Genomic DNA, 22,399 nt, shown 5'->3' with positions numbered 1-22,399 from the left:
GAGGTTTTTGGCAGTGGGTGCTGGGCAAATAGGAGGGGAAAGGGCAGGAAGGACAGCTGGGAGGGAGGCTGGGCTAGTGCTGGGGAGGGCTGATGTCCAAGGGTCCTTGAACTTCATTCATGAACATTTTTGAAAATACCATTTTTTTTAGCACCAGGTGTGAATATATGTATATATTCATCACATTATTCTGAAATAGTTCTCTCCCTGGATATTGCTATGAAGCATCTGGTATTTTGTCTCTGAAACTGCATTCATCAGAGAAAGCACAGGGATAAATCAGCTGCTTCCCCACTTCTCCATTCCACCTGCCTCCTCTAAAGTCACAGCCTGAAGAATGAGGGTCCTTGCAGGTTTTCTGTCACAGAGCTCATACCAACCTTCTTCCCATCCTCTCCTCACTTTTAGGGCAGCAAAGCGGTGCTAGTTTGTTGCCCCAGGAAGGATGGGGGCAGATAAACCTCAGACCAGCAGGAAGGTGTGAATACAAGAGCCTGGGCCTCTCCCAGTGGATAGAGACTTTCTTGAGTTGAGGTCTTGGCCCCACCAACGTCTAGGTGCTTGTTGAGGGGATGAACAAATGGTGAATCTCTTGGATCCTCGTTGAGTGGGGATAACCACCTGTGTTCGTTTCTCAGCATCGAGGGCTAACCCTGCAAAGGCCAGGTACCCAGTGCCCATCCTTCCTGCCTTCTCAGTGAAAGCACACAGATTGGGAAGCCAGTTTATCCACCCTTACTTGACATTTTTATAGCCAAGTCATTTTTAGGCACCCTGGAGAATCAGTTGCTCTCCTTAAAGAGAAGTTAGGTTATCTTTAATAAAAGATAGAAATCATACCAAATTAGATTATTTTACCTCAGAAGGCAGTTTCAATGGATTCTTTTGAATAGCATAGTTCTATTATTATATATTACTTCAAACTTAATAGAAAAAAATTGATTAAAATATGTGCCTTGTTCATATGTAGCCTGGCTGAATGCCACAAGGCACATTAATTGAAAATGAATTTCCACAAACCCAATCAAGCATCATGAAGATGAAAAATGTACCTTTTCCCCTCCGTTCCTTCATTGATTTTTCATTTTGCCCACTCAGAGCTTCATTTAGCAATTCTTCAGCTGAATTTTGTTGTGGCCTTAATTCATTCCCTTCACTCCCTCCCCACAAATGAGATAATGTTCCATTTTCCTTCCCCTTATTAAACTGTTCTTTCATGCTGCATTAAGGCAGGGCAGATTCTGATCTTGTCATATTTCTCTATGTATTATTTTTTTAATAAAAGAGTCTAAGCTTTATTATTTTTATTCTTGAATTTTGTGATGGCTTTTATCAAGGAGAATGTACTTTAAAAATACAATAGCTATGAAATTACAGCATTAAAGACTTTCAAAATAGAATTAAAGGATGCTATAGCAAAAAAAATCATTTTCAGAGAAAGAATGTAAAATATCAATTTTTTTTCTCTCTCTCCCTCTTCTCTCTCTCTCTCTTCAATGCAATATATAGGGATCAAACATGATTCCTGTTTTGTTGAGGGAAATGGAGACAACTGTCTGCCAGAGTGATCAAGAGATTGGGTTAAAACAAGGCCCTGTCAGGACAAGAGAAAACCAAGGGAGAATCTGGTAGAAGCCTGGCTGAGCTCTAGAAAGTTCTTGCCTGTCCTGTTCCATCTCTGCCTAGTCAGATCACTGGTTTACTGGATCTATAGGGGTTTTGAAAATAGGAATGGGGAATTTTGAACTATTTCCTTGGGAAATTTTAAAAATTTCAAATAACATAGCAACATAACTTTCCCCAGAAAAGGCTATTGGAACTCAAGATAAAGCATCATTTTGCTTAATTATGACCTAGAATTCATAATCCAAATGATCTCATTTTGTTTAGTAACATTAATTGGTAGTTACACATCATTAATAAAGATTTCAATGAAAAAATTAATTATTTATTTATGAATGCAGTTCAAAGTAGGAAGTCTTTGTAAATGAAGGTCCATAGGAAGGAGTAACAAAGCAGGGGTGTTGGTGACAGAGGTTGGGACACTTTGTTCATTAATGTGTGGTGGAGTTTTGTGGTGTGGGTGCACATAATATGCACAAAGCCCCCAAACCCAGAAATGAATAAATAAATGTGCCTGTGGGCCTCAACTGGTTATTCCTAAAATTAAAGTGAACACATAATAAACTTAAAAGAAAATAATAATGTCATAAATGGTCTGGATTTAAAAAATCTAGTTCTCTTTCCCTTACAGGATCTTAAACAGTTGGATTAAATGTGACTCTCAGTTTTGTCTTGTTTTGTTTTAGTTTTAAGGAGTTTATGTGAGAAATCAGCAGATCATTAACCAGGCATCACCAGATGGAAAGTGACTGGGGCTTCAACCAAGGGGTGTGAGGAAAACGTTTGATTGGTTAAAGTAGAAAGCCCCTCATTGAAGTTAGTCTGCAGTTTCTGATGGGCAAAGTTCCTAGCTACAGATTAATTGGTGGCTTCTGATAGGTAGAGTTGTTAGTCTGAGGTTAGTTATCAGTTTCTGATAGGTTAAGCGTGAGCTTCATTTTCCTAACCTATGACGATGCATTCTGGTTGCGTTTGGTTTGCTTGGTAGGCACCTCCTGGTCCTCAGTCTCTCCTTTATGAGAGTTTGACCCAAACTTGGGTGTGATGCTCTTTGTCACCATCGTGGCTAGTTTGTGTCAGTGTGAAACTTGTGTGACTATCCATTTTAATGTGCCTTCTAGTATTAGTGAAGTAAGGAGTAGAGTTGCTACCCACTCTGCACTCCTAGTGTGTAACAATCTAATGTGCACCTCCCGCATGCTGTTTCAGCTGGTTTCCTATTTTACATGAGGCATTTCCCATGTATATTACTATTTCCCACCTGTGAAACACCTAAACAACAATATCTTGACAAACAATTGTTGTCTAGTATTTAATGATTATTTGTTACTGTATTTTTTCATTAACGTCTCTTCATAGTCCCCAAGTTCAACACTGAGTTATGTTTTTTGAGTCTTAACACTGTTGGACACTGGTCACATAATTCTAACTACACAACTTTATAATTTCCAACATCTAATAGAAGTGGCCCATGTTCTACCTGCTACTAATGGGGGAAAAAAAACTTCTCAGGAAGCTGAGAAATCTTACAACTTCCAGGGTTGAGCCGAATTCAAAACAGAACCTTCCTAATTTGTATACAATTTCATTTTGGTCTTGTTGACAGAAGCTGTTTTTTTGAAATGGATTGAGAGAAATTCTTTTACTCTAGCAGTCTCTGATTCCAAAGCAGTTTATAAAAAAGTGTAGGTTGATAAGGGTGATTTCATCTCCGAGCAGTGATCTTCTGTATAAGATAATTGATTCACCATTCATTTGTTCTCTGTGGGTTTGGGTCTTTGCAAGGCAGAGATGGAAACAAGGATAACAATAACATTGACATGTCCTAATGGGTTTGTTCAGAGGGTTTAAGCATCACAGAGGAGAGACATGGAGTTGGGATGTGCTGGCCTGGGAGATGACAAGTGAGTTGATCATGACAACAGGAATTATCCACCTGAGAAGTGATGGAGGGTGGTAGGGCATTACTGATGGAGGCACCAGCTTTGTGCAGAGGCTTGCAGGCAGGAGTGTAGTATGTTAACCAAGTGCTGAGGGGGTGCAGCAGCTTCCATGTAGGTTCATTGAGGGATGAGTTGGGCATGAAATGATACTGGGACAAGAATGGGATCCCAGCAGAAGGGCCTCATGTGTTGCACTAGGGATTTGGAACACTAGGAGCTTAGGAGGGCCTTTAAGGAAGAGACTGAGATATCCAGCTTCTCTGGGGCCAGGGCCTGGGTGTTTTATCAGTTCCCCATAAGTGGGTGGCAATGCTTAAAGGTGACCACTTAGCTCAAACCCCATAGGGAGATAACTCAATTATAGTTAAAAGGAGAAAAGCCTACATCAGTTTTAAGAAGCTAGAACTTTTACTTCCCCTTTCTTTTCAAATATCAAACCAGCCAGAAGTCTTAGAGATTCAGCATCCAGCCTGGTTGCATGAGGTTGCCAGTCATATTCAGTTTGAGTTACAAAGAAACATGATAATTGAGATGAAGGATTAGAAGAAATTTTGTTAACATCATTAAAAGATTCCATCAAGACGTATTTGCCCCTTGCTCTATTAAGGGAGTCTAATAATGGATTGTTTTTGATATTTAGGTTTAGTCATTGCAACAAGATAGGTGTCCTCATAGCAATGGTTTAGGCAAAGTCTGGAGATACATACTTCTGACTTCTCAGTTTTAACACTGACTTGAGCCTGATGACCTGGGTCCTTTGCCACCACCTGGTGACAGCTAACCCTAACTGCAGCTTTGTGAGGAGTCGGTAAACCTGAAGGTCAAATTGTAGACTGAAATGGATCAAGGAGTAGGAGCAGATATAACTAATAGATTTCTTTCGCATACTGACAGCATGGTACCCTGGGTTTTGGGGTAGTCTCTGATTTGGGGGGTGCTTTGGAAACATGTGGTTAGCAAGGCCATCTTAGTTCAACAGAGTCGATTCCAGACTATTTTGACCCTGAAGTTGGATTATTTGAGGATAGACAGGTGGGTTCATTGATTTATTCATTTCTTATCAGTGAATTTAAAAATTTTTAAGATCTTTACTTTTAGAAAGTCTAGTGAAGGAGAAAAACCAGTAATCATGGAGTAGTAGCTAACTATGAAGGCTTCTCATGTACAAAAATGCTATGAGACAGTATTTTAAGATTTTTTGAAAATGGTTAGAAATAGTACCATTTTCTATACCAACATGTGATTTAGAGATTCTGAAGAAAGAACCAAGGACTTTAAGGTCAGAGATTACTACCACACTATAAAACCCAGGAGCATGTGAGTGTGCTCTTTTAGAGAATGGGGCCTCACTTGGGATAAGGTATGGGATGTGCTCCAGGGCAGATTGCAGGGGAGTCCAAGGGGGGATGCAAAGTAGGTCCCCTCTCTAGGCATGTGGGGCTTGGCCAGCCCAAGCATCCTTTTTTTCCCCTCTAATCTGAACTAGTCATCCCTGGTCACAGAATATTCTGGACAGAGGTGCTGCTGTAAGGAATGCTTAAAGATGGAAGCAAATGTGTATGAACAGCCCTCACTTAGCACAATAGCAACGTTGCTTCATGAAACATTATTTGCTGAAAATCTGGAGTTCTGTTTTCAGAAGATTCTGTATTCCAATCCTTCTCATGGCCCTTTCCTTCTTCCAGGACCAGGTAACTTATCAGTGTAGCATTGGCCCTGTTTTCTCAGAAGAGCTCCCAGAATCTTTCCTGATAGCACTCTTTCCTGATGATATCTTTGCCTTTTATTTATTTAATTTTTTTATAGCTGTCCCTCAGTAACTATGGGGCACTGGTTCTAGGACATGCCCATGAAGACCAAAATCTAAGGGTGCTCAAGTCCCTTGTGTAAAATGGCACATTGTTGGTGTATAACCTCCACATGTCCTCCCATGGACTTCAAATCATCTCTAGATTACTTATAATACCTAATAAAATATCAGTTTGGTCTGACTAATTGTTATACTGTATTGTTTAGGGATTAAGGATAAGAAAATAAAGTCTGTACATGTTCAGTACAGATACAGTTGTTTGTTTTTTTTTTAAAAAAAGTAGTTTCAATATGCTGTTGGTTTGAATTTGAGGACACAGAATACATAAGTATGCAGGACTATTTTTTAAAGTAAAATCTACAGGGTCTCTTGGGATGTGCCTATAAACTGCTCACTCCTGTGTTTTTAAACTACATCTGCTGCTTTTCTTGACTCACATACCTCTCTGAGTCCTTCAGAGACAGCAAAGTAGTATATTTGAAACCATTTTTTTTTTATGTTGTTGGGTTAAATATCACCCTTCACCTTCTTAGAAAGTTTTAGTGAATTTCAGTGCCTATTATGGCTGTCATTTAGATTTCAAAAGGCAATTTAAAAAGAAAATCTTAATACTGTAGGAAAGAATGAAAAAGGAGCATGATAAGGTTACTTTTGAAAATTATTCTGATAAAAATTGAAGAAAATTTACACAGATTTAAATTTTTTTTGATGTTGTTCATAATCCTACATCAATCCCCAAACTACATCATTTATCTAACTTCTCTTCCAGCTTTTACTTTCACCATTGTAAACTTTTTTTTCTGTCCCTTGAGGCTTTTTGTAAACACTCTTCCATTTTGCAGTGTATTTGTTTTTAGCATCTGTGTAATACACTCCATCAAATTGATATTCCATAATTTACTGCCCATTCCTTTAGTGCTAGACATTAAGGTTATTTCCATTTTCTCTCTATTATAAATAATGGGAGCAAGAACATCTCTATATATACAGCTCTTTTCCTATATTTGAATTATATCCTCAGGATAAATTCCCAGGAGCGGGATTAGTGGGTCAAAGGGTCTGAACAGCTTTATGGCTCTTAATATTTATTGCTAAATTGCCTAAAGGGTCATTCTAATTTACAGTGCCACCTGCAACACATGAGAGTGGCTGTCCCTCCCAGCCCTGCCAACACCCGCCTCTTTAGTCACTAGTTTTGAGCAAATTTAATAGGTATTAAAGGGTAACTTGTTACAGTTTTTAATTGGTAATTTCTTTCATTATTATCAACACTAGACTTTCTTTTATTGTTTTTTAAATATTTTTTTTTAGTTGTAGGTAGACCCAATACCTTTATTTGTTTGTTTTTACTGATGTTTATTTATTTATTTATTTATTTTTATGTGTTGCCCCGAGTAAACCCAGTATATCACGTGTGCTAGGCAGGTGCTCTACCACTGAGCTACAACCCCAGCCCTGAACTTTTTTTTTTCTTAAGTGTGTTTCTTATATTCTATTTTGTGTAGTTTGCTTTTTATTTTCAGAGTATTATATTTTTTAAAACTGTGTGGAATTATAATGAAAATGCCAAATGCACTTAGAACGGAGAAAAAAAATCAATGAAGCCCACTAGACTCATTATCTAGGTTCAACAGATGCTATGATTTGGCCATATTTGCTCTAATCACCTCTTTCTTCATCTTGTGTAGTATTTTAAAAGCAAGGGCTAGCATTGTAGCTCACTGGTAGAGCACTTGCATAGCATGTATGAGGCACTGGGTTTGATTCTCAGCACCGAATATAAATAAATAAATTAAATAAAGGTCCATCAATAACTAAAACAAAAATTTGAAGGAAGAAAAGATAAAAAGCAAACCCCAGACATTCTGCATATGTTTTCTTTATACTTCACCATGCATTTCTAAAACATATGAACTTTTCCTTATATAATCATAAGGCTATTGTTGTACTTAACAAAATTAGTGGTAATTTTGTGGTATCATTTAACACCAATCTGTAATAAAAATTTGCAAAGTTTATTTTTACTGATGCTTTATCCCAATCAGCACCATTATCTTCACATTTAGTTGTTACATTTCTAAGATCTGTTAACCTAGAGCATGCTGCCCCTGTCTGATCCCACCTTCTGATTTTACCCTGTTGGCTGCTTATTGCAGGAACTGAGCCAGTTGTCCTATGAAAGTTTCCACTTTCTATATTTGACTTTTCTTTCTTTATTAGCTCTGGAAACTTGATCAGATTAAGTTTTAACTTTTATTTGTAAGAAGTCAAGAATACTTTGGGGTTGGTACTATATACTTCATTTTGTGTCACTTTTGAGGCCTAGACAGGCCAGTTGTCCTACTTTGGGTAGTGTGAAGGCTAATAATGGATTCAGGTGGTGATGGGCCAAAACATAACTATACAGTTCCTCCTCAGCTTTCATCCATTCTGTTTCATTCTCTGGTGATGGTTGTATTAAGTATTTCACAGAGATTGCAAGACTGTGATTTTTCTTATTCTGTCATTCCTACCATATTGATTAAGTAAAATTCTTCAGTAAAGTGAAAACGTTTTCCTCATAAACTAAGGCTTGTTACAGTCTCAAAAAGTAGTTTGTATAAAAGAGGCAAGAGAAATGCTTGATTTTTTTCTGTTTATATTGCCACATTTTCAGGTAAGGAGTTGGTGCCTTTATCACTTCCAGCGGAGCCCAAGAAGCTGTGATTGCTTTTTTTTTTTTTTGAAGACCTATGAAGTATTCATGTGTGTGTGTACATATATGTGTATATGTACATATACACATGAATATATATCTCCCATGTATGTGTTTTACTCAATTTCATAATTCTTTTTTTTTTTGGTACTGGGATTGAACCCAGGGGCACTTAACCACTGAGTCACATCCCCCTTCCTCACAACTAACTTACTTAGTTGCCTAGGGCCTCACTAAGTTGCTGAAGCTGGCTTTGAACTTATGAGCCTCCTGCCTCAGCATACTGATCCACTGGGATTACAGGCATGCACCACCTTGCCTGGCTTCATTATTCTTTTGATGTTCAAATTGTTCTTTCCTTGGCCCACTGAGGGACTTGTCCTGTTCTTGTTTTCAGGTATAATAAAGTATCTCACATTCATCTAATTTATTTTTTTGTCCCTGGAATGGGTCGTTCCTCTAACATATCTTATGGGTTTTTTGTTTGTTTGATTTTAATGGAGAATAGTAAATAGAGACCATGATCTGAAAGTATCATGTTGTTATTGTTTTGAAGTTTTCTCAGAGGAGTAATGCATCTTTTATGAAAAACAACAAAAGATTCTGGGTTTATACTGATATTGTTATTTCAAATTTAACAAAATAAAATTTTTTGCTTCTTAATTTCATGCTTGTATTGATTTTTATTATACTAAAAATCCTGTTCCCAAACATGATTATACTACAACATATATAAAATAGTTAAAAAATAACAATACCAGTGTTGCTACTCAAAATTTTCCTAGTGAAGGTGCTATTTTTTTGCAACAGTATTTATACTTAAAATGTATTTCTCCCTCTAAAATATCAAATTACCTGTGCTAACAACATTTGAATACTTTTCACCAATTTAATATTACAGATAAAATTGCTTCATTTCAGTTAGTCATCATGTTTTAGGGTTAGTTTTTTCTTTTTGGTTAAATTTTATTTTTTGAATCTATAAAGTATGCTCTCAAAGTTATCCAAAAAGTAACAAAATATCTAAAATGTCTTTCATCCAGTCTCTCTCTATATAAGTTCTTCCCTCTTTCTATTGATAAATTATTTCTTAATAATTAGAGTTCTAGCTGGGTGTGGTGACACATGCCTAAAATCCCATTCTGATGTTTGCAACATCAGAAATGTAGCAAGGCACTAAGCAACTTAGCAAGAACCCATCTCAAAATTTAAAGAAACAATAAAAAGGGCTGAGGATGTGGTTCAGTGGTTAAGCACTCCTGGGTTCAGTCTCTGGTACCAAAAATACAAAAAAAAAATAAACAAAAAATAATTAGGGCTTTATCTTTGTAGTATTTATTATACAAATATATATGCATTTGTTTGTCCCCAGCTGTTTTACACCAAAGCTAGCATACTATACATGCTTTATGCACATCATATCAGTGTTTTAGAGGTCTTCATGTTTTGGAAGGTTACATCTATTGTTATGATACATGGTTTATTAAACCAATCACTCATCATGGAGTTTTGCTTTATGTTTTCTTAAAAAAAAATCCTCTATCTAAGTCATTCTCTGTTTAACCATTATATCTTTGAAATCTATTCCTAGAAATGGGATTGCTGGGTCAAAGGGTAAATGCATATGTACTTTTTCTATTTTGCTATATTCCCTTCCATATAAATTATAACTTTTTGGGGAGGGGTACCAGGGATTGAACCCAGGGGGGCCCAATCCCAGCCCTTTTTATATTTTATTTGAAGACAGGGTGAAGCTAAGTTCCATATTGCCTTGATAAATTGCCAAGGCTGGCTTCAAACTCATAATCCTTTTGCCTCAGTCTCCCCAGCTGCTGGGATTCCAGGCGAGCACCACTGTGGCAGGAGGAATTATGACATTTTGCACTGAGAGGAATTTTAAATTTTAAATATGATTTTGTGAATGTTTAACTTTAATACGCAAGATGGTTAGAAAGTTAATGTGCTATTTAATGAGCATACCATTTTCGATATTGTTCAAGACATAGTCTGATATAAAGTACTCCAGTTCTTGCTTTTAGGGAATCTCTGGTTTGTCTGGGAGGAGTCCAAGTTAAAGTATACTATAGAAACAAAGGCATTAGCTCAGTGCAAGTCTGTTTTAGGAAGCTAGTCCTGCTTACTCCAGACCTCAGAATCCTCAACCCTTGAAATTCCATTAACACATCAAACTTTTTGACACTTGGTTGAACAGATATGAATGTGCTAACAGGAATAACAAAACTGAATATTTTAAATGTGGGTTGCTTCATAAATTCAAGCTGAATGATTATTTCTTGTTGAGCTATATCTGCATTTCCCAAAGCACATTCCCTGGATTGTCTCTAGGCTATTATTAAGGATCACACAGCAGAACCAACATGGAGATGTTGCACTAAACAAACTTAATGAGATGTGACTCTGAAATCACAACTGTAAGCCCAAGCTTCCCTGGTCACAGACCTCCTGTGTAGAGCATCTCAGGTCAGCGCTGTTCTAGAAAACACAAAGAAATCCATGTGCTGGTTCTGTTCAAATGACAATCAAAGCCATCTGACTTTCCCGGTAGGTTAACTTATACAGTTCTATACTTTTGATTGACAGTTTTTCATTTGTTTCTTTCTAGATTGAATCATTAAAGAAAAAAGTGCAACAGAAACAGCTCTTGATATTGCAGCTTTTAGAAAAGATTTCCTTCTTGGAAGGAGAGGTAAGAAGTTATGGTTCTTTAAGTCAGTGTCTTCCCTACCATTAAATTTTATGTTGCTGATCCTGCCGCTGACACTTAATTTAAAAATATGGCTATTTCCTGGCCTTATAAAATGGATTGAAGGTTAACTGCCAGCTCTGCAAATGAGGCTCTGACAGCTCCTTTTTCTTTACCATCTCACTCTCCTCACGCCAGCTTGCTGCTCACTTTTGCTTTTGGCTATAGTTGTCTTTTTTTTTTTTTTTCACTTACATTCCTCATATGATTTTCTCAGTGACTTTAAGAAAGGCAAAATAAGAACTATTATTTCTGTGTGAACAAATGAAAACACAGAAGTATAGAGAAGATAAGTGGTGTCGCCCAGGGTCACCCAGCTTAGAGAATGCCAGAGCCAGCTGAAAAACAGACTCCTAATCCAGTGCTCTTCTGTTATATTGAGTGCGTGACCATGAGGTGACTTAATTCACCTGAAACTTTAAGATGCATAGTATTCTTGACTCTCTGACTTTTTGAAAGTCATTTGGGGATTTTTGAATAGGTTCCAGAGAAGGAAATTATGGGGTTGGAAGAACCTTGGGAGGTGAGGTATTAATATCAGGAGAAGCCAAAATCTATTTGCTCTAAAGGCTCTTTATTAAGAACTTGGCATCAAGCCTTTTCCTTTTGAGATTCCATGAAAAGCTGGTTTTCCAAGCACCTGTCCTTGTCAGTGTTCCTCATGATTGTCCTTCCCCAGTGAGACAGCACAGGAGACAATGATGAAGCAAGGGGAAAGGGAAGAAATGACATCTATCAAGTATGGAGTGTGTGTCGGACATTGCTAGTTACTTTCCAGATGCTCTGCATAATGTAAGAAATGAAGACTGGAATCAGACTTACCCAAGAGTGAGCACTGGATCTGCTTCTTATTAGCTGAGTGACCTGGGGAAATTTCTTAAAATTATACAATGGGATCATAAATGCACCTACGTATGTGTGACAGTGAAATGAGAATGCATGGTACGTGGCACATGCTCACACTCAATTTTTAATGTATTATTCTCTTTTTTATTAAAAGGGATTCCTTTCAAATTAGATTGTATTCTCCCCATTTTATAGATGGGAACCCGTGGTTCAGGGACGTTAGGAAACCTGCCCAGGTTAGTGGAGATGGGTAAGCCTGAATCAGAGCCTGAGCCTGTTTGCAGGGATCATGAGCATCATTGACTCTGGTTTTGAGGGGCTTCCTACAACAGTCATAACCAGAAGCCCCCTGTGGCCCATAGGGGTCTGGTATCAGAGTCAAGGCCCAAGAATTCCAGTCTCTGGAAGCTGAGTAAATTATTATTTTTCTCATCTCTCTTTCTGCCTACCCTTTTCCCCACCACCATGGACCCTGGGTCTAGCTTCTGCTTTAGGAATGAGCATTTCTATTTCTCAGATTTCCTTCTGAAATTACAGCTCCCTGTAAAAGGGGTCACACCTTCCCTGGGGAAAGTTAGAATGAGTGTCCTGATGGAGGTCCATGTGTCCAGAAAGAGGCTGGTTCTAGGAGAGAGGAAAGAGATGCTGACAGAAGAATCAGAAGGTCACCCAAACAATGCCTCCACCTTACCCCGGCAGTCAGTCCTGCTCTGCAAACTCAGTTTCAGTCTGAGGCCCCCCTCTCCATCCTCCGTCTCCCCCAGGAGCATTTTAGCTATTCTCTTGAGCCATGGATTTCAGGACTGCACAGAGCATCAGGAACACCTGGTGCTGTTCTGGAGCTGCTGCCTCCTACTGGCTCATGAGACATGATTCTGTGCATGTTTTCTCAATTCTACTTTCAGTGAGATATCACGTGGGTACTTTGAAATGAGCCGTGAAGGGAGTCTTTACACCATGGAGATCACAGTCACCACAAACTGGAGTTTTTTTCCTCCCTGGAGAGCCTTATGTTAAAAATTTACTAACACAAAGTGAGGTGTTTTTATTTTTTTAATATATAGTGCTGTTTGCATTCAGAGGATTCAAATATCAAAAGGAAAAATCTTCACTAAATTACCTTTGTGATAAGAGAATGTGTACAAACTAAGAAAATATATACTGTTTAGAAAGAGAAAAAAAAATTTACTAACACATCATTAATTTAACTCCATTGTCTTAGGGGTTCTTGATTTACATACTGACACCTCCACTTACAAGCTGAGCCACTCTGGTCACGTGACTTATCTTGCTGTACCTCAGTCTCAGCATTTGTAACGTGGATTTTTTTTAAGATTATATGAAATAATGTCATGTAAAACACTTAGACCTGTGCTTGACACACTGTAAAAGGTTGCCCAATGTTAATTCTTTCTTGATCACTCAGCAATTTGGAGACTTAAGATTATTTTTTGTTATTGTTTGTTAACATATTTTTGTAGTTGTAGATGGACAGCATACTTTTATTTTATTTGTTTCATTTTTTAAAAATAGATTTTTAGTTGTAGATGGACACAATATCTTTATTTATTTATTTTTATGTGGTGCTGAGGATCAAACCCAGTTTGAGAATTTCCTCAAATTGAGAATCCCTTACACATGCTTGGCAAGCTCTCTACCACTGAGCCACAGCCCCAACCCGAAACTTAGATTCTTATCCACATTCTGCTGTTATCTATGTTTAACCTCAGGGTAATCATGCCGACTGACAATCTGGGCTCAGTTACTTCATCTTTAGAAAAGCGGGGAGGAAAGAAAGAAGAAGACTTAGATCATCTCTGAGATTACTTTTATAAATGTTTTAAAACTTTGTTGAATTTTCAGGACATTAGATGAACAGTGCAGGAGAATATTCTGTACCTGATCTTGGACTGAGAGAAAGGTTCTGGCTCTTCCCTTTATCATGACTGACAATCTAGAACCCTTTTTTTCTTTGAAAATTGAGAATGTGGATTACTTTGTTTCTTGTATTCATCATCAATACTTACCTGTGTTCAAACTCATTAGATTTTTACACTTATACACCCCCTCAAAAACACACGTCAAATTTCTAAAAGCTTCTTCTTGCCTGGCCCTATCAGACTCCACCATCATCAACTGATTTAAAATCTTCCTAATAACAAAAATAGACAAATTCTTCTTCCTTTTTATTTTTTTTCCAACGATTCTGTGTTGCTCATCTTTAGGAGACAAAATATCTCAATTCCTTATTTCTGATATAAGATTTTTTCCTAAAATAAAATTCTAAGCATACATCTTCATAAGGCTTTTTTTTTTTTTTTTTTTTTGGTACCAGGGATTGAACCCAGGGTTGCTTAACCACTAAGCCATATCCCTAGCCCATTTTATTTTTTATTTTGAGGCAGAATCTTGTTAAGTTTCCAAGGCTGTCTTTGAACTTGCAATCCTCCTGCCTCAGTCTCCCAAGTCACATTACAGGCGTACACACCATACTAGGCTGAAAGGCTTTTTGAGACTTATTCCATTACATTTTTTTCTGCTGAAAAGCCTAAATTTTAAAGTCAGAAGAAAGGAGTCAAATGTCTTGGTTTTGAACATTCTGCACTTGATATGTGCTTTGTGCCTCATAAACCTCTCAATATGTCTGGTGCATTGTTGGGACTATCATTCATTTTCCCTATAATACTAGGCTGCAGTGCCTGCACTAGGACTTCCCATTCACTTTGTGTGTGTGTGTGTGTGTGTGTGTGTGTGTGTGTGTGTGTGTGGTAGTGCTGGGGATCGAATCCAGGGCCTTGTGCATGCTAGGCAAGGACTCTACTAATTAGCTATATCCCCATTTACTTTTGACTGAATGAATTTTTGTTCAGTGCATGTGCTACAGTTCCTGGTTGCTTACTCTCCTGGGTCTTAGGGGAGCTGGGAAGGAGGTGACTACCATGCATTTGTGACATACATAAGCTCCCCCAAATGCTCAAAGGTGCCACACTAGGTTTTTCCTTTCTGGGAGGCACGCAAGCCTCCAAGTCACCTGGTAGTATTCATTACACATGTAAACACAAGGTGGTAGTATTTGAAAGCAGGAAAAGGCTGCAATTTGATTCTCAGAAACAGTCTTTTATGGAGCATAGTCCAGTCAGCAGTCTGAAGCTATTCATTGTCTTACAGTCTGGTCCAGTTCTGCAAGACTGAGAGTCAGATGTTCTGTGCTTCACTGGGTCAGGTCCTGTTAATTTTACTTTTTAAATATTTCTTAAATCTGTCCCTCCTCTAACTTTCCTCAACTACCCATGTGTAGACGCTTATCATCTTTTACCTTTTCCTATCAACATTGTTGTGTATAATTTACATAAATAAATATATCCATTTAAAACGTATGAAGATTGAGAATCCCTTACTCGAAATGCTTAGGACCAGAAGTATTTGGAGTCTATCAGATTTTGGAATATTTCCAGACTTTACTGGTTGAATATCCCTAATTCAAAATTTGGAAATCCAAAATTTGGAAATCCAAAATGCTCCAAAATACAAATTTTTTGAGCACTCTGTCAGTGTGTAAAAAGTTTTAGATTTCATAATTTTGGATTAAAGATGCTCCACTTGTAATTCAGTGAGCTTTGACAGGTGCATATACCTGTGAGTGGCCACTACAGTCAAGACAAGGAACATTTCTGTCATTCCCCCAAAGACTCTCTTTTTCCCTCTGCAAACTATCCCCCCTTCACCACAGGTACCCTCTGATTTTTTGGGGTGGGAGTTCACTTTTTAATCACTTTTTATCACTGTAGATTTGTTTACATTTTATATAAGTGGAATCATACAGTATTCTCCTACCATCACTTTGAATATACCAGTTTTTCTACATCCTTACTCAGACTTAGCATTGCTGGTTTTTTTGTTTTTGTTTTTAAATTTAACTGTTCTAGAGGGTATGTAGTAGCATCTTATTGTGGCTTTAATTTGAGTTTTCTTGATAACTGGCGATGTTGAATATCTTTCCTATTTGAGCATCTTTTTGTGTCTTTACTGACAAGTTATATATCTTGGTTTCTGAAGTCTCTGTTCAAATCTTTTGCCCTTTGAATTTTGCCTGTTGAATTTTTGGTTTCTCATTGAGTTGTAAGAAGAGTTCTTTATATATTTGGGATCCAGCCCTTTGTCAGATAAATGTGCTGCAAATATTTCTCTTAATTTGCCTTCTTAACAATAAATATGAAAAGATGTTTATTTTTAGTTTTGATAAAGTTCAGTTGGACTTTTTTTCTTTTATGATTTATGCTTTTTGTGGTACTAAGAAATCTTTTCATACTGCAAGTTTTCAGAGATTTCCTCCTGTGGTTTCCCCTAAGGATTTTATAGCTTTTTCATCTAGATGATTCACTATGAGGTAATTTTTGTGTTTTATATCAAGTAAGAGTTATTCTTTTTTACCCACCTGGCTATTCAGTTCTTTCCTTTTGCTCTCTCTTTAATTCTAGATATTGGTGATCTGTACATTCTTTCTCTTCTTTAATCATCTAGCTATGGGGTTATCAATTTTGTTGATTTTCTTAGAAAAATTTAAGTAGTTTTTGGCTTTGTTGATTTTCTCTATTTCCTGTTTTACATTTTATTGAGTTTTTCTCAGGTATTCATTAATTTTTTCTTTTCAATACTTTGAGATTTCTTTACTCTTCTTTTACTAGTTTCTTGAGGCAGAACCTTAGGTCATTGATTTTAGGCTTTTTGTTTGTTTGTTTTTAATATAAGCCTTTAAAGCCATGAATGGCCTTCTAAGCTCTGCTTCAGCAGTATCCTCAATACTTGGATATGATGTGTCTTTATTACTATCCAGTTCAAAATGCTTCCTAATTTCCCTTGAGGTTTTTCTTTGGTTTATGGATTATTTAGAAGTGTGTTGTTTAACTTCTAAATCTTTGAGATTTTCCTAGATATCTTATTTTTTTAAATTTCTAACTTAATATCATTATGCCCAAGAACCTACTTTGTATGATTTTAATTCTTTTTTTTTAAATTTTTTTTTTAGTTATAGATGAATATAATACCTTTATTTATTTATTTTTATGTGGTGCTGAGGATCGAACCCAGTGCCTCACAAATGCTAGGCAAGTTCTCTACCACTGACTAAGTCACAATCCCAGCTCTAATTTTAATTCTTCTTCTTTTTTTAAAAAAATATTTTTAGTTGTAGATGGACACAATATCTTTATTTATTTTTATGTGGAGCTGAGGATTGAACTCAGGGCCTCACATGTGCAAGGTTAGGTGCTCTACCACTGAGCCACTACCCTAGCCCCCTGATTTTAATTATTTTAAATTTATTGAGGCTTGTTTTATGGCCAGCATATGGTTTCTTTTGATTAAATATTGTGAAAAATATATATTCTGTTGTTGTGTATGTCCTATAAATATCAGTTACATTTAGGTTATTGATAATATCATTTACATAACATATTTTTCCTGATTTTTAAATAGTTGTCCTGTCAGCTGCTGAGAGAGAGTTTATTAAGATCCCTTAATATCTTTTGGACTATTTCTTTAATTCTATTGGTTTTTTTAGTTTTGTGTTTTGAAGCCTCTGTTTTTAGATACGTTCACATTTTTATTTGTTACATCTTGATGATGAATTGACCTTTTCATCATGAAATATTGGTCAGTTCCTTAGTTAATACTCTTTGCCTTGAATATTTTTTAGTTCATATTAATATGGCCATATTTACCCTCTTATATTCATTATTTACATGGTATATCTTATTCCATCCACTCATTTTCAACTGGTCTGTTTTTCTGTATTTAAAGTGAATCTCTTATAGGCAATATATAGTTGAGACTTAGCTTTTTCATACATTCTAGTAGTCTCTGCCTTTAATTGCAGTGAGCCCATCAACATTTAATTATAAAGAATAATTTGATAGTAATTTTACTTATATGATTGGATTTTGGTCTACCATTTCATTTCTGCTTGTGCTCTTTTGTTTGTTTTGCTGAACTTCTTTTGTAAATGTTTGACTTTCACCAAATTCAAGAAAGTTTTCAGTCGTTATTTCTTAGACTATTTTTCTGCTTTTGTTTCCCTCCCTGTTCTTTCTGTGATTCTAGTATTCTTACTTTAGCCCTCAAAAAATTGTCCCATAGTTCCATGAAGTTCTATTTATTATTTTCATTCTTTATCTTCCTTTATTTGGATACTTTCTACTCATATATTTTCAAATTTACAGATTCCTTCCTTTGTCATTTTCTTTTTCCTTCTTTTTTTTTTTTTTGGTGGGGGAGGCAGGGTACCAGGGATTGAACTCAGGGGCACTTGACCACTGAGCCACCTCCCCAGCCTAATTTTGTATTTTATTTAGAGACAGGGTCTCACTGAGTTGCTTAGCACCTTGCAGTTGCTGAGGCTGACTTTGAACTCCTGATTCTCCTGCCTAAAGCCTCCAGAGCCATTGGGATTACAGGCATGCACCACCACACCTGGCATCGTTTTCATTCTTAAGTCTATCTAGCAAAAATATTTTTTTAAAAAATTTTAAGTATTGTACTTCTCCATTCTAAATTCCCATTTGGTCCTTTATTATATTTTCTTTCTTTCTTTTTTTTAAAACTATAGCATTACTTGTAAGCATATTTTTTCATTACTTCATTGATCATAGTTATGATAGCTGCATTAAAGTCCTTATCTGAACATTTCAACATCTGAGTCGTATCAACATTGGTGTCTGTTAATTCTTTTCCCCTTGAAAATAGATCACATTTTTTCCTGATTCTTCAGATGTCAAGAACTTTTGCATTGTAAGCTGGATGTTATAAGTGCTTTGCTATGGAGACAAGATGTTTTAGCCAGCTTTTTCATTGCTGTGACCAAAAGACCTGACAAGAACAGTATAGACAAGAGAAAGTTTATTTGGGGCTCAGGATTTCAGAGATTCAGTCCTTAGCTGGCCAACTCTATTGCTTTGGGTTCAAGGTGAGCAGAGCATCATGGTGAAAGTGTATAGAGGAGGAAAGCAGCTCAGGACTTGACAGTCAAGAAACAGGTCTGCTCGCCAGGGACAAAATATAAGCCCCAAAGTCACACCTCCTGTGACCTACTTCCTCCAATTACACCCTACCTTCCTAAAGTTGCCACTTTTGTTAATCCATATCAGTAGATTAACCCACTGATTAGGTCAAACTTCATAATCTATATCATTTCACCACTGAAAATTCTTGCATTGTCTCACATAGGAGCTTTTGGGAGACCCCTCATATCTAAACCATAAGACTTTAGTTTCTATTTCTTTGTTGTGAAGATTACTGAGGTTTTTGTCTTAAAATGAAATGAATTTTGTTGATCCCACTACACCCTGCCAAGCTCGGGATAGATGATAACTCAGGTCTGAGTTCCATTATTTAAGTATTAGCTGCAGACTCTTTTTAATTCACCCCTTTTAAACATGGTTCAAGGATCTATCAGACACTTGAGCTGAGTCTATGCACAGATTTCCAATCCCCCCACACTTTTCTTTTGACTTCTCTCTTGGCAGCCCTGACTCCTTCTCTTGGTTTCTTTTACCAGAACAATGGTCTTTATGACGAATTTTTATTTTATCTGTAGCTGCTACCACAGCATTGCTACTCTGAAGGCAAAGCTACAAATGAAAAGAAAAAATAAACAAAACAGAGAATACAAAAAGTACTTATCACTTGCTTCAAGTTTCAAGTCTCTTGCCTGTCTCTATTTAACTCTCTAGAAACCTGGTTAGCTGCCTTTTATCTCTTATCCAGTATGTATTGATATTATTTGCAGAAGGATTGTTTTTTTTTTTTTTGTACATTCTCCTCTATACCAGAAGTGTGGCTCTTACTCTTTTAGCCATATAACTGCAGTGACCCTCCAGGCTACCCTTCCTGTCTTTAGTCTGATTTCCCTCTAATGCAATTTTCACTTGGGAGCCAAGGAATTATGAAATTTTGGTGCTGACCTTGCTTTTATGGGATTGGCTTTTGACTCCTTATAATAGTATCCATAGCCCTTCATAATTAATTGCTGTTCTAATGCAACATGGTGCCTTTTCTCAACCTAGTGTGTTTCTACAGTCCTGGAGTTCTCTACTTTGCCTTTTCTTACTCTCCCTTGCCTAACTCCAGAATCACCATTCCCTGTTCCCATTTTGAATTTGCTGTCCCCTGTAAATTCTCTTAGTATTCTGTGTGACTTCCTGTAATGAAAGTTGTCACAAAGTTCTTTCTGCTCAGTTCTCTGTGCTCCTGTAGGTCTGAGCTGCTCTGGAGTTGCAAATCATGCTATATCTATTAAAAATGCTAACTAATTCTCCTCACCTAATTTCACAGGCTGCCTGATATACAGAAGATAAACCAATATTTTATTGATCGAATTGAACTTTCATGAATATAAATGTTTTATTTCTGTGCTTCTCTGGTTGCCCGATGTACATAGATAGAATTTCCATGACAGCAAAGGATTTGGGGCTACATAGCCATTATTCACTATGTAGCATTTGGGGCATATCTGCTAACTTTGTCTCTTACGCCTCCTGAGAATAGGTTCTAGACCCAGCGTTCTGTGAAATCCTTATGACTAAAGTCTTTAAACTGAGAAGGGATAAGGTCACAGGATTGCTGGATTTAGTGCAGTGGCAGGTCTCTTTTGCCTTTCTCTTTCCTTTCAAATGAGAGAGTCCAGATATTGCCAGGAAAGCTGTGTGTGTGTGTGTGTGTGTGTGTGTGTGAGAGAGAGAGAGAGAGAGAGAGAGAGAGAGAGAGAGAGAGAGAGAGAGAGAGAGGGAGGAGAGAGAATGTTGACATCCTCTTGGCAGTAAGCCAACACTATTCTTCATACTAAGGAGTGGGTGAAAGATTTGGAGCCCGTACTCCTGTCAAAGCTGGCTAGCTTCTTGGGAATCTGGAATGCATTATCTTTCTTTGCTCCCTAATTATCAGAAGGGATCCTGAGACCTTTACCTCGTGAAGAACACGGGTTTGCATGAGAGCTGCTGCTTTGCTCCTTGGTATCACCTTTTCAGAGGGAGAGCTTCAGACTCTAACCTACATATTTCTTTTCAAAACAAATAAGCTTTTCAAAAGATGTTTAAACTTCCTTGTGCTTTCAAGTATCTTAGACTAGAGCCTTAGCTTCAGCTCCAACTTGAAAATTAATGATGATGGAATGTGATGATCATTACCATCCAAAGTACATGTATGAAGACACGAATTGATGTGACTATACTATGTATACAACCAGAGATATGAAAAATTGTGCTCTATATATGTAATAAGAATTGTAATGCATTCTTCTGTCATATATAAATAAAAAATTTACATAAATAAATCAATAAATAAAAAGAAAATAAGAAAAAACAAATGCTTTAATTTTTTCTAGTTAGACAAATAACATTGTAAAAGTATTTATACATTTATTTATTTATTTGATACATTTTATCTGACATCTCCTACATGTCATGCTTCAAGGATAGAGCCAGGAAGATACATGCTGTCATTGCCTCTTGGAAATTTAGCCTAGCATTACCAAAAATATATATTAAAAAACTTCTTTAAAAGCATCTGAAAACCTCAGTACACAGAGATAACCACTTCTGATTTTTTTATGTGATTTGCCCTTTAAATTTCAGATACAACCACTTCATCTGTTTTTATTCCCATATCCTCAACTTTCTTCCACCTTTGTCCTTCATTTCCCCCATGGGACAAATTTCCAGTTCATGAACATCTAATCATCTACCTATGTAATGTTTGGCTCTGGACTAAAAAAAAAAAAAAAAAGAAAGAAAGAAAAAAAGAAACTATTCAGAATGTTAATTTTAATCCCAAGGAGCTTGTTCTATTTTATATGTTTGAGATTTTGAATTTTCCACACCTATGAAATACTAATTATTGAGTTATAGAGGTATTTCCCACTAAATTAAATTAATAGACTTACTCATTTTATAGTTTAATGGGGGAGTGTTAAAAGTTGAGCGACACCTTATTTTTAATGGCAAAAAAGTGATAAATATCTAAATGCCCATCAATAAGAGACTAGTTAAATAAACAATGAACATCTGTAGGATGGAATAATAAGAACCAATTAAAATAGTTTGCTGACAAAAAGAAAACTAGTAAACATGGAAAGATACCTATAACAAGTTGTTGACTAAAAAAAAAACCAGATTATTTTATAGACTAGGATATGTTGTTTTCATTTATGTAAAATTAGATGTACATGTATGTACACACACAGATTTATGTAAAAGGATTCAATCAATGTATTTGTTCACATTCTGTTGTATAAGAGATAACTTAGTAAATACATTGTGGTAGATGTCCACATCATAAGGGGGAAATCAAATAATGTGTATAAATGGCATATTTGTGAGAAAATATTTGGTTGACTAAAAGTACTTTCCCCCTTATTTCTAGAATAATGAGCTACAAAGCAGGTTGGACTATTTAACAGAAACCCAAACCAAAACTGAAGTGGAAACCAGAGAGATTGGAGTGGGATGTGACCTTCTACCCAGGTATTTAAGAATTTCCTGTTTTTCTGACCCAGATTCTTCTTTGACTTAAGAAAATACTTTTACTGGATGGTTATTAACAGAATTGCATTCTTTCTACCAAAAATATTTCTGCAAAACTAAGCGGTGGTTGCTGAGGGTTCAGAATGGTTTCCGTGTGAACAGAGACATTATATAAAGTGGAGGGGATAATGAAGGAAAGACATG

The 22,399-nt window shown here is 36.6% G+C and overlaps 1 protein-coding gene across 1 annotated transcript in view; it reads left to right on the top strand.

Annotated features, from left to right (window-relative positions):
- Myzap (myocardial zonula adherens protein) overlaps positions 1–22,399 on the top strand; it is an 86,562-nt gene that overhangs the window by 54,810 nt on the left and 9,353 nt on the right. The window contains exons 11-12 of the mRNA XM_078049557.1: positions 10,695–10,778; positions 22,095–22,195. Of these exons, the coding sequence (XP_077905683.1) occupies positions 10,695–10,778; positions 22,095–22,195 (185 nt within the window). The remainder of the gene's footprint in view (positions 1–10,694; positions 10,779–22,094; positions 22,196–22,399) is intronic.

Source organism: Ictidomys tridecemlineatus, chromosome 5 (assembly GCF_052094955.1).
Source record: "Ictidomys tridecemlineatus isolate mIctTri1 chromosome 5, mIctTri1.hap1, whole genome shotgun sequence".
In the NCBI taxonomy this organism is placed as follows: Eukaryota; Metazoa; Chordata; class Mammalia; order Rodentia; family Sciuridae; genus Ictidomys; species Ictidomys tridecemlineatus.
The sequence above is the reverse complement of the archived record's forward strand: the minus strand, read 5'-3'. Positions and strand labels throughout refer to the sequence as shown.